Source organism: Aspergillus pseudodeflectus (genome assembly GCF_044049435.1).
Source record: "Aspergillus pseudodeflectus strain CBS 756.74 chromosome Unknown BJX68scaffold_44, whole genome shotgun sequence".
Classification (NCBI taxonomy): Eukaryota; Fungi; Ascomycota; class Eurotiomycetes; order Eurotiales; family Aspergillaceae; genus Aspergillus; species Aspergillus pseudodeflectus.
The window spans coordinates 84,869-96,718 of NW_027263820.1; the positions used below are offsets into that span (position 1 = coordinate 84,869).

The following is an 11,850-nucleotide window of genomic DNA, read 5'->3' on the forward strand; positions in this document are numbered from 1 at the left end:
GGGAAAGCCTCGAGGGATACCTGAGTTATTTATTATTAATTGTGTATGCAGGTAATGAGTCTGAGTAGCTCTTGGCAAGGTGCACCTGACCTGGTGCATTCGTGTTTCAAAGTTCCAGGTTAGAGGGCAGCTCCTCCTGTCTTGACCAACATCAAATCTAATGGCTTCCCCTTTCAAAGTTGAGGACATCTATCTCCTTGGCCACTTGGCCATCGAGCTAGGTAATGCCTTCTCCAAAGGACGAAAGTCCGCCCCTCTCGAGTTTCGCGAAGTCGAAAACCAGCTCTACTCTCTGAGAGCAGCCTTGCAAGCCCTTCGCAACGAGATCCGTGACGGCCCAACCGTGACATCTTTGGAAGGCCCGATCCCCAGTGGAATAACCGGAGCTCAAGATGAGGACGTGGTCGGTCGTATTGTGGAAAGCTGCAACGAAACACTCAAGCACCTCGATACTGTCATCAAGAAGTATAGCGTTCTTGGAAAATCGACTAGCAGTGACTCGGCATCGTCTGCCTTTCGCAGATGAAATGACAGCATCAAGAGCGGTTGGAAAGCGGTGCCCTGGACAAAGGAAGGCGGCCATTTGATGACCCTGTGCAGCAACCTCGCTGTCCATGCAGTCTCAACTTGCTGCTCGGTGTCGTTGTCAAGTATGCTCTTCTCTCCAATGCAGAACTACCGCTAATCTCGCAAAGGTCGCGGGCAGAGCGAACTGAGACCAAAGTCAATGACAATTATGGCATGCTACACGATATACACACCGGGTTCGAGAAGAACCTAGAGGATCCATCGGTGACGTTGCAGCGCCAGACAACACAGAATACATTCTCTGAGTATCAGGGCGTTGAGACTTTGAGTCGCATGAAAATATTGGGGCTGGTTCTCGGCTTGTCTGTCCACTAGCTGCTATCAATCCCGATATTTCAGTTCGCAGGACATCGAAACAACCAGGTCTGTTCGTTTGTCACTGCATCGTACCTGGGAATCATGTATCTCACAGAGCAAGAGTCGAATTGTTCGCTCGTAGGTCTTGACTACTCTAAATAAATATGATAAAACAGATCACTAACCAATTCCAGTATCCCCATTGAGCACTTGCGCCCGTGTTGCCGGTGCCGAAAGAATGCTCATGCTCTGCAAGATCGGTGACAGAACAAGCGGCATGCTCAAGTCTCTGTTCGTCAAGAAGATGAGACTATTGGGTAAGAACTTTTTTTTCCAGTATCAGGACTTTTACTTACAAGGAACAGATGTATCAGAGGTTGAGGAGCTATTTCAACAGCTTACCTTGGACCAGGCAAGGACGTTTCTAGAATCAGGGAACAAGCAATCTTCTCTGTTTTACTGCTGCTTCTGAGACAGGGCCTATCCGTCCACATATTCTTAACTTGATAGCGTGATTGCTGTCCACTTAACCTTAAAACTGACCTACGTGGTTAATCGTCCAGTCTGTTAGAGACACCCGATCATATAACCAGCAATCGAATCCGTGGCCTTTATCATGCCCTCCCCAGAGAATGTCTTACGAAAGATCCGATATTGACGTCGTATATATCCTCCATTATAAGAGCACCGACTTTGACGTTGTCACAGCGCAAGTTGAGGAATATCCTTTCTTTCAGTATGAAGACCATGCTGAGATTGTTTTGTCTTATGCCTCGAACTCTCAGTCTGACGCTCGTAATGCATAATACAAGATTTCGCTTTAACGGCGCTAGAAAGGCATTGATCCTTGAGAATATCAATTGCATCGGCTATACCAGCCTAGACGATGCAAGCCCAGCCAACGACGTTGAAGTCCTGATAAACTTTACAATGCAAGAAAATAGGTTGTCACGCCATCATGCTTTGCTATATGCTCACGCACCATACGCACAGGTTGTGCATCCTTCAAGCAGAAGGTCAAGGTTATGCGGCTGCAGCTCTTCATCCACACGCTCCAATACCCAACACCCTCAGAAAAGAAAAAATTGACACTGTAAGTCAGGGCTTTACTACGTGGGGTGCCAACCAACCACATGCTGAGCTTTCTCTCAATACTAGACAGGCCTCCACCGTATACACTGAACACTTTCGAGTCTGCGACGCAGAAGTCTCCATTCGCGAGAGCACCACAACATCTCGGTTCCGCTTGACGATTGTCAGCCAATATGGGTTGACCATCGTTAGTCAGGAGCGTGAGTTCCTTTCGCTTCTACGTCCCAGGTTATATGAAACACACCTTACCATTCCGCTAACACACTAACAACTCAGTCGCTGAAACACTCCTCATTGGTCTCGCCTCCGGCCATAATAGCGATTTCAGATCCCCGGCATATGTCGTCCAGCTGGATGAAACAGGGGTACGACGTGTTAAGAACTACGCGCAGGGGTTTAGTGTTCTAGGGTTCTCGGACGTGACCGGTACGCTACACCCTCAAAAGCTTATCACTCAACTGTACTTTATTTGTTCAGAGGCCCACTAACTCTATCGTTGATAATGTATTAATGTAGCATCTCTTCCAACTGAGTTTTGATGGCATTTCTGTGGGGGATCGTTTGCTCTCAGACGATTGAGCTTTCTAGTAGGAAACCTCTCGGTTGTCCAGGGTACAGAGTCTTGGATAACCGTTGCTGCCGCTTGGGACTTGGTAAAGATATATTGGACGTCATCGTAATAAAGGCCTTGACGAATACCTCAATAAATGCCTTAACCTTTAAGGTCGGTGTGAAGGTCTCGGCCTATGTTAAAAAGAGACTGAACGTGGTGAGGAGGCATACTTGTCTTACTATACAAAACTTAGGCAGGAAGCGACATCCCTACCTAAATAAGCTCGGGGGTGCGGCATAAAATAGCAAAATTATGAGGGGGGGTTAAGCAATTAGGCGTATATATAAATGTTCTCTCTCCAGGTGGGCATCTGTCCGTCCACCCCGGCTCTCACCGCAGGAGCAGCCACTATCCTCTTTGCAAATACCCCTCTTCGGCTTTTCTCCTTCCGAAAATCAACAGCCCCCTCTCTCTCTATCCTGTTGGAGGGAAAGGGCAAATGAGAACTAAAGAACCAAAAAAAAAAAAAAGAAAAAGAAAACGTCAGCGACCGGATTCGAACCGGCGCGGGCGAACCCAACAGCTATCGTCCTTACGTTCGAGGCTGTCGCCTTAACCACTCGGCCACACTGACTCTTTGTCATCTTTTCTGGTCTGCTGCGTGAATCACATCTTGCAAGAATAGAGTACGGATTGAGAGGTGTAAACATCCGAGCTGGTGGCGAGAGTCGGTTAAGGATTTTCCGAGGAGAGCTCGGCCTTTGTGTGTGGCTCATGTGGTTTGTGGGAGGGGGAGAGGGGCTGCGAGCCATTTAAGGACTATTGTTGTGCTGTAGATAGGAAAGGGTGTTTCAAAGAGACTAGAGTCGCGCGGCTATGAGAAAATTAGAGGGGGATATTAGGGTATGCTGGTATCCCCTCTTGTCTTAGTGCGGGTGGGTAGCAGTGAGTGAAATGAGCGTATGCTGGTGCAAGGCTGGATCATCAGGAGAGTCATCTGCGAGGAACCAGTTATTAGGGAAAAAGCAGAAGGACATTCCAAGCGGGACAAGGTGATCTGTGCTCCGAGGTATATAGGTCAGGATACGGAGAGCCTAGGCAATACTTCGGTTGCTTCCAAGGCACCAGACAAGCAAGCCAGCCAACAAGTGGATTACTATCTATTGAGGTCGAAGAACTACAATGCAAGCAAGCAATCCGAGTTCATCGAGTTCATCTATTACACCTCGCAACGGGAATACTATGTACTAGTGTATGATAGGAGAGTTAGTGACAGTGAAAGGACGTGTATTCTTCGCTGAACAAAAAAAAAGTCAAACGTGTAGAGGCCGACATGATCTGAAGATGCAAATCCTAGATAGAACAAATGCAAGAGTTCCAGCCTCGAGACCCAGTGAACACATGAAACAACAGTATTGAGAAAAACTTGGAAAATACGAGGGTTCAATGATTCTCGAGTCGAGTAGCCAAGTCGTAGAAGAAAAGACAGAGGAAAGGTACAAGTGAAGGGGGTGGGAAAGAATGGCCGAAGATTGAGTACGCCTTGCCGATGCAAAAACCATCAGAAACACGGTGGCCCGTTGAAAGCGAGAGAGTAGCCAAGAGATGGTATCATTTTAGAGGGCTCGTGTCAAGTGGTCCCCACGCATGGGATGTGGTTGACGCTGCCAGGTTCCGTTGCTGGAAGGCGGCTGATTTCCCGCAGGCGACGGGGCCATGCGGAAAGGTAGGGCTGTGTTTTGCAAAGGCATTCGTGAGGTAGGATTGTGCGAGCTTGCTGAGCGAGAGCCGAGCGAAGACCGCAGAGAGGGATCTAGGGTAGAACTTGAGTCACCTAGGGGGGTTCGGGACGGGCGACGGGTCGGGCGGAACTCATCCGGTTTATTCTCAAGAGAAAGATGCTCGAGAGAGATTGGGGGAGAACGAGTCGATCTAACAGGGTAATGGGATGGGTTTGAGGGTACATGTTGGTGATGAGATTGTTGAGACTGTTGGGGTTGTTGAGGTTGCTGAGGGTAGTGTGAGTGTTGGTATTGCTGTCGCTGCTGGCTGGAAGGGATATCGCGGACGACGTTGAGAGGGATTTCTCCAACCGAGGGACGAGAGGGCTTGGTGACTGCGGGTTTCGGAGCTGGTGAAGAAGTTTCCTCCTTCAATGATTTCGGTGCCGGAGGGGCTAAATAGGATTTGCGGTTGTGCCGTTCCATCATGCTGATGGCCCAATCTTGGAGGTCAACGGGAGTTCGCTTAGCGGCCTGTAGGAACGCATCCTTCTCCTATGTATGGGTCAGTAAATAAGTCCCAACAGACGACGGGGTATACACACGTATAGCTCCAGAGGCGTCGGTCGTTCCTCTGGTTTCTTGAGTAGGCATTTGGCGACAAACTCATGCAAAACAGGTGGGAAAGCGTCACTCTTGGGCAACTTGGGAGCAGGCTCATGGACGATTTGCTGCAAGAGATCCAGGATACCCATTGGCCCCGCGCTAGCACGGTCTCCAGCCATCGAGTCCGAAGTATCGAACGGGAACCGACCGACAGCCAGTTCCATGACCGTCAAGCCTACACTCCAGACATCTGAGCGCACAGTATACGCACCTCCTTGGATACGTTCCGGGGCCATATAAGTGGAAGTACCAACGAAAGTGTCAGCGATGGAGTTGACTGTCTCAGTTGCGACTCCAAAATCACAGAGTTTGATGTTGCCGCGAGAGTTCACAAGGACGTTCGAAGGTTTGATATCACGATGCATGATACGATGAGCTTCGTAGAGATACACCAAGCCTGCCAGGACAGACTCGGTAATCTTGCCCAGAACGTCCACACGGATCGGACCAAAGTCTTTAGAGATACGGTCGAGCGAACTGAGCAGGGTGTTAGCAGCTCTACCGATTAACCTGTCTCACGGAGGTGTAGACGCAACATACCCACAGTCCATGTATTCCATGCATAACACAATATCTCTTGCTTCGTTTTGAAAGGCTCCGTAGAAAGTCACGATGTTAGGCGAGTTACAATCATGGCCGACCTGTAACTCTCGAATAATCTGTTTCCGCACGTTCTCTTTGGCATCGACACGGATGATCTAGTGGCGTCAACAAAGCCCGCATACTAGGACGGGGTGGCGTACCTTTCGGGCCATGACGACCTTGGTCGAAGCATGCATAACCTTTGACACAGTTCCGCCATTTCCGGCACCAAGTTCCTTCAGGGTAACCAGGTCTTCACTGCGAAGGTCCAACCTGAACTCCAATCCAATCTCCAGTGTATCCGTGCGGGTGCCTTCGCTGTTTCCGACAGCTCCAGGAGCCTGAGCATCTCCATCGGACGGATTGGCGGCAGGCTTCGGAGCTGAGTTCAAGGCAAGACCTTTGACATTTTTGCGCTTGAGCGTTCGCGATTTGAATTGATCGGCCATGGCTGCGGCGGCGATGGACGCTGGGGACCGCGGGATGGAGGGGTCGGATCAAGTCAGGAAATCGAGGTCGTAGGGAGCGATGCGTTCGACAGAAATAAACGGCGAGGAGCAAGGGGCGAAGATTTCACCAGCGAATAGCTGAAGCGTAAAAGAGCAAGGCCGGCTGTTTGTTGGGCGCCGAGATGCAGACAAGCGCCGTGAGTCCGAACCAGCGAGGTGGTGGGGTTCCCCTGGACTACTGCGACAGTCGGCGTCTGATAATGTTCTCAGAACGAACGCGAAGCCCACCACGCGGAGATTAACGCGGTTTCAACGAGCTGCAGAGGAGCAATAAAGAACGAAATACGAGACCGGCCACCGGGGGATGGAGGGATATCGCTGGAACCGCTGGAGGATGGCGGACGAATGTGGATGGTGGAGCTTCGGGCGGAGATGGGGATCGAAACACAGGCGCGAAGAGGCGAGAGCGAATAGCAGCGGCGCTCCAGAGCTTTAACTTACAGGCCCAAGAGCAGGTCAGAGACATTCATAGGTGAAGGGGCTGAACTGGGATCAGACCAGCAGGGGACCTGACTCTTGAGTCTCTTACGAGTCTTAGCTGGTTCCTGAATATAGAAACCTCGAACAAAGGCTACGCCCGGTTCCATCCAATAGCTCCACTACTAGAATTGATTCGCAAAACTGAGCGAGTGCCCAGTCTGTATTTACATTTGTTGAGCCGAAGTCCATGAGCTACTAACAAAATTGATGCCCGAGCTGAAAAAAAAAAAAGCCTCCGGCAGGCCCTGAACCTTTAAAATGGAAAATGTTTGGTTGATTGTGTATGACTGGTGATCATCCTCCGAAAGATAAAGATAATGCAGCGCACGTGATAGAGCACTAGCCACAGTGCCACAGCTTCTGGGCGGTGAAAGCGACCGAGCCACTCCGCCGACTCAAAAGACTCCGGCCAACCACCCATCCATGCTGAAGCAGTCGTTCTTTGAGCGTCTCCCAGACTTTTTCAAGGCAGCCATCGTCGACTCGGTACCTAGGCGATTACTTTCATAAAATCCTGTCTGACCTCAGATCCCTTTGATTCTCGTCTCAGCGAATCCTTCATCTTCCCAAGTCTCCTCATCGCAAGGAGCCCAACAACACGATGAGCGCCCGGGATCTAGTCGTGGGGGAGGCCCTTTTGGACGATGACGAGAACGAGGATGAGCTTGTCGATGACTACGATGGTGAGGGTGATGAGCGCAGGGCCGACCGCGGCGCGGACCACTACGACTCGAGTGAAGAGGATGAAGAGGAAGACGACGATGAAGAAGCAGCCAAAGCAGTATGTGAAGACCTTATGACTCAAGTCGCATACGTGTCGCTATGTTTGTGCGCTGACCCAGCTTCTAATCCAGGTTCGAGAAGGTTTCATCGTTGACGAAGACGAAGAGGACGAGGAGCACAAAAGGCGCCGGCGAGAGAAGCGAAAGCGAAGACGCGAGGAGAGAGAACGTGAAGATGAGCACCTGGATGATGAAGACTTGGAATTGATTGGCGAGCTCAATCCCGAGCTCCAATCCGCCGCAGCAGCAGAAGTATGGCCTTCCTCGACCTTTATAACCAAACCCTGCAGTTTTTGGCTGAGCGCGAATGCTAACCAGTATTAGTCGAAATTCAAGCGTCTGAAGCGTGGTAACAAAGATCGCGATACACGGCAACCGTCACAAGCCATTGACGACATTTTCAATTCTGACGATGACGAGGAGCCCGCACCGGATTACGCCCGGATGGGCCATCGGAGACATCCCAACGACGAAATGGAAGATTTCATTATTGAAGACGAGTTTTCCGACGATGAAATACGAGCGCAACGAGAAGACATCGAAGTCGCACGTCCCAGAAAGTCGGTCGCTTTCGGAGGTGCGGATACCACCGGCCTCGACGAGAACGCCCTCGAGGACATGCGCGCCGCGTTCGGAGATGGAAACGAATACTACTTTGCTCTCGCTATGGAAGAAGAGGAGGAAGAGCAGGAAGAAGATGTCGAGAAACACTTGGATCTCAAGGATGTCTTCGAGCCATCACAACTTGCGGAGAAAATGTTGACAGAAGAGGACAACCAGATCCGTCTCATAGATGAACCGGAGCGGCATCAAATCGCTCGCAAGCCCTATCGCAATGTTGTCTTGACAGAAGACCAATTCCGCGAGGAAGCCGCATGGATTGCCAACCTCATGCTATTGAAGAAGCGTCTTGAGCCACAACTCCGCGAGCCCTTCCAGCGCTCAGTCGCCAAGGTATTGGAATTCCTGGTGACGGACGATTGGGAGGTGCCATTCATCTTCCAACACCGCAAAGATTATATGATCCACACAGTCAAGGTCCCTACGGATGACGCATCAGGAGACCCAGATTCTAGCTCAGGGTACACCATCAGAGCTGAAAAGCTGCTGAACATGACAGATTTATGGGATATTTTTGACCATGATCTCAAGTTCAAAGCGTTGGTTGAAAAACGGAATACCATCCAAAAGACCTATGACAATATTCGCAGTGTCTTCTCTGTCGAAGATGTGATTGTGGATGAAATGTTACCTGCCGCTACAACAATGGAGGAGCTTCAGGATATCCAGGATTACATTCACTTCCAGTACGCCGCTGAGCGGAGAGATTTGGAGTTGACAAATGGTGATACTGGAGAATCCCAACGTCGAAAAGCCCAGACAAAAAACTTCTTCGAGAGAGTCCGCAACAGCAAGGCATATGGCCTTGTTCGTGGGTTCGGTATCACAGCAGACGCTTTTGCTCAAAATGCATTGAAGGAAGGGCGCCGACAGTATACAGAAGACCCAACAGAGCGCCCAGACGACATGGCGGACGGATTTGTTGACCGTGACTTTGGCAGTTCGTCTCAAGTCATCAAGGCCGCTAAAGGTCTTTTCGCGGAGGAAATTGTGATGAGTCCCAAGATGCGCAAAGTAATTCGACAAGCCTACTATATGAACGGTGCTGTTGACTGCTTCCGTACAGAAAAGGGTCTGCGGCGCATCGACGAGCAACATCCGTACTATGAGTTCAAATATCTCAGAGATCAACAATTAAGCGATATCGCTCGCCGGCCAGAGCTATTCCTTCGCATGCTGAAGGCAGAAGAAGAAGGATTGGTGGAAGTCAAAGTGCGCTTTGAGAATTTCGATAATTTCCGACAGCGTCTGTACCCCGACATCGAGTCCGACAATTATAGCGAACTCGCTGACTCTTGGAATCGCCTGCGACGCGAGGTCGTCGACCTGGCTCTTGGGAAACTCGAGCGTGTCATCAACCGCAGTGTCAAGGAGAACATCCGCCAAGAATGTGAAAACCATGTCGCGAAAGAATGCCGTGAAGCATTCTCTCAGCGCTTAGATCAAGCTCCATACAAGCCCAAGGGTATGATCCTGGGTACTGTACCTCGTGTCCTGGCGTTGTCCACGGGGTCCGGCATCGTCGGCCGAGAACCCATCCATTGGGCGTACGTGGAGGAAGATGGTCGGGTTCTTGAGAATGGAAAGTTTGTTGACTTGTCAATTGGTGACATTGATCGCGGTGTCGCTGACGGGAAGGATGTGGGTGCTTTGGTTGAGCTCGTAGCTCGCCGGCGTCCGGACGTTATCGGCGTGTCCGGCATGTCCCCGGAGACACGACGACTCTACAAGCTATTGACAGACCTTGTCGAAACCAAAAATCTTCGAGGAGCAACCTATACAGACGATCGTGATGACGAGGTCAGCGACCGCTTGGAGGTGGTAATAGTCAATGACGAGGTGGCACGGCTATACCAACACAGTGAACGCGCGAAGAAGGATCATCCTAGCTTTGCTCCTCTCACACACTACTGTGTAGCACTTGCCAAGTACCTACAGAGTCCTCTCAAAGAGTACGCTTCGTTAGGCCGGGACATTGTGTCCATTCAGTTCAAGCCAGGTCAACAACTGGTAACCCAGGAGTTACTGCTCAAGCAGCTGGAAACCGCGCTTGTTGACATGGTCAACCTTGTTGGAGTTGACATTAATGAAGCCGTTTCAGATCAGTCCACAGCTAACCTGCTCCCCTACGTCTGTGGGTTAGGGCCACGCAAAGCCGCACATCTTCTGAAGATTGTAAATATGACAGGAGGAGAAGTCAACAACCGATATGCTTTGCTCGGAGTTGGCGTGCAATATCCGGCAATGGGCGTGAAGGTGTGGAACAATTCTGCCAGCTTCCTCTACGTTGACTATGAGAACGCCGACCCAGATGCGGATCCTCTCGACAACACTCGAGTGCATCCGGAAGACTACGATATCGCCCGTAAAATGGCAGCGGATGCTTTGGAGTTGGACGAGGAGGACATCAAGGCCGAGACAGATGAGAATGGAGCCGGCGCTATTGTGCGCAAACTTCTCCGCGAAGAGGCCCAGGATCGTGTCAACGACTTGATCTTGGAAGAATATGCGGAACAGCTTGAAAAGAACCTCAACCAACGCAAGCGCGCCACACTTGAAACGATTCGAGCAGAACTCCAGCAACCCTACGAAGAGCTGCGGAAGCAGTTTGTATTCCTCAGTTCTGACGATATCTTCACAATGCTTACCGGTGAAACAAATGATACATTGGCTGAGGGAATGGTGGTACCGATCTCCATCAAGCGCATCAGCGATGATCACATTGAAGGAAAGCTTGACTGTGGTGTCGATGCACTAGCAGGCGAATCAGAAATGACCGACCGCTACGATATCCCAGTACGGGCACTGTACTCCCTTCACCAAACGGTACCGGCAAAGGTCATGTTCCTGAACAAAAAGACTTTTACCTGTAACGTGTCGCTGCGCGAAGAGCAAGTCAGCCGGCCATCTCGACCAGCTGCTGACCGAGTACACACTGGCGAATGGGATTCTCGCCAGGAGCAGCAAGATCGTGAAGCGCTCGAGGCCAAGACACAAAGTGGTGGGCGTACGATGCGTGTCATCAAGCACCCGCTCTTCCGTCCGTTCAATTCCACGCAGGCAGTGGAGTTTCTGGGCTCTCAAAGTCGCGGCGATGTGGTAATCCGGCCTTCATCAAAAGGGCCGGACCACTTGGCAGTCACATGGAAGGTGGCTGACGGCGTCTTCCAGCATATCGATGTGTTGGAGTTGGACAAGGAGAACGAATTCTCCGTTGGGCGGACGCTCAAGGTTGGAGGTCGATTTACCTACAGTGATTTGGATGATTTGATCTTCAATCATGTCAAGGCAATGGCCAAGAAGGTGGACGAGATGATGCTGCATGAGAAGTATCAAGATGGCAGCAAAGACGCCACTTGTACGTCATCTAATCTATTTTCTCCGTGGGGTACTCCATATGCTAACTAACTAACCACTCTTAGGCCGCTGGCTGAACACATACACCAAAGCAAATCCACGACGGTCCGCATACGCATTCTGTATCGACCCCAAGCATGCAGGATATTTCTTCCTTTGCTTCAAGGCCGGAGAGCATGCGGAAGTATATAGCTGGCCCGTCAAGGTGATTCCGCAGGGCTACGAGCTGCAGTACAACCCCTACCCAGACATGCGGGCGCTGTGCAATGGGTTCAAGTTGTTGTTTACCAATATGCAATCTGGAAAACGGCGCTGAGGGATCGTGTACTCCTATTTATTGTTATCGGTGCCATCATTCTTTCTTTTTCTCAATTGTGTAATATTCCTCCACTTGTTTTATTTTGCGGGGACAGGTGTCCTCTTGGCCTTTTTGATACATAGCATGGCAAGAGAAAAAGAAGCCATTGAGCAGGGATAGTGCGGTAGAATTCAAGAATTATTCTCTAATAACCAACAACCGGGGGAGCCGTGGTTCCTGAGCGAAAGTTCCATGTGAAAGGAGACGTCCTGAATGTGGCCTCGGTGTTTCTCGGAGGCTCAAG

At 50.5% G+C, this 11,850-nt stretch overlaps 3 protein-coding genes and 1 non-coding gene across 4 annotated transcripts; 2 read left to right on the forward strand and 2 right to left on the reverse strand.

The window, feature by feature from the left end:
* Positions 1–160: 160 nt before the first annotated feature.
* On the forward strand, positions 161–2,465 carry BJX68DRAFT_269953 (uncharacterized protein; the record flags this gene model as incomplete). The annotated part of the gene is made up of 6 exons (XM_071046486.1): positions 161–494; positions 1,080–1,202; positions 1,879–1,978; positions 2,044–2,177; positions 2,254–2,403; positions 2,455–2,465. 6 exons carry the CDS (start codon positions 161–163, stop codon positions 2,463–2,465), a joined length of 852 nt encoding a protein of 283 aa, XP_070895780.1.
* A 606-nt stretch (positions 2,466–3,071) lies between these two features.
* BJX68DRAFT_t131 lies at positions 3,072–3,164 on the reverse strand. Its single transcript has one exon. It is a non-coding gene; the product is annotated as a tRNA-Ser (tRNA).
* Positions 3,165–3,988: 824 nt separating this feature from the next.
* On the reverse strand, positions 3,989–6,097 carry ste7 (MAP kinase kinase Ste7). The gene is made up of 4 exons (XM_071036706.1): positions 5,661–6,097; positions 5,458–5,615; positions 4,857–5,394; positions 3,989–4,806 (listed from the first exon to the last, which is right to left on the reverse strand). Exons 1-4 carry the CDS (start codon positions 5,946–5,948, stop codon positions 4,147–4,149), a joined length of 1,644 nt encoding a protein of 547 aa, XP_070895781.1. The 5' UTR covers positions 5,949–6,097; the 3' UTR covers positions 3,989–4,146.
* Positions 6,098–6,770: 673 nt separating this feature from the next.
* spt6 (chromatin-remodeling histone chaperone SPT6) lies at positions 6,771–11,770 on the forward strand. Its single transcript, XM_071036707.1, has 4 exons — positions 6,771–7,269; positions 7,343–7,522; positions 7,595–11,249; positions 11,314–11,770. Exons 1-4 carry the CDS (start codon positions 7,090–7,092, stop codon positions 11,562–11,564), a joined length of 4,266 nt encoding a protein of 1,421 aa, XP_070895782.1. The 5' UTR covers positions 6,771–7,089; the 3' UTR covers positions 11,565–11,770.
* Positions 11,771–11,850: the final 80 nt, after the last annotated feature.

Coding starts and splice junctions, on each gene's coding strand:
- ste7 (XM_071036706.1), bottom strand. CDS start 5,948: ATGGCCGATCAATTCAAATCGCGAACGCTCAAGCGCAAAAATGTCAAA. Junction 5,616..5,660: donor AGGTCGTCATGGCCCGAAAG/GTACGCCACCCC, acceptor TGACGCCACTAG/ATCATCCGTGTCGATGCCAA. Junction 4,807..4,856: donor CGACGCCTCTGGAGCTATAC/GTGTGTATACCC, acceptor ACCCATACATAG/GAGAAGGATGCGTTCCTACA.
- spt6 (XM_071036707.1), top strand. CDS start 7,090: ATGAGCGCCCGGGATCTAGTCGTGGGGGAGGCCCTTTTGGACGATGAC. Junction 7,523..7,594: donor AATCCGCCGCAGCAGCAGAA/GTATGGCCTTCC, acceptor AACCAGTATTAG/TCGAAATTCAAGCGTCTGAA. Junction 11,250..11,313: donor TGGCAGCAAAGACGCCACTT/GTACGTCATCTA, acceptor AACCACTCTTAG/GCCGCTGGCTGAACACATAC.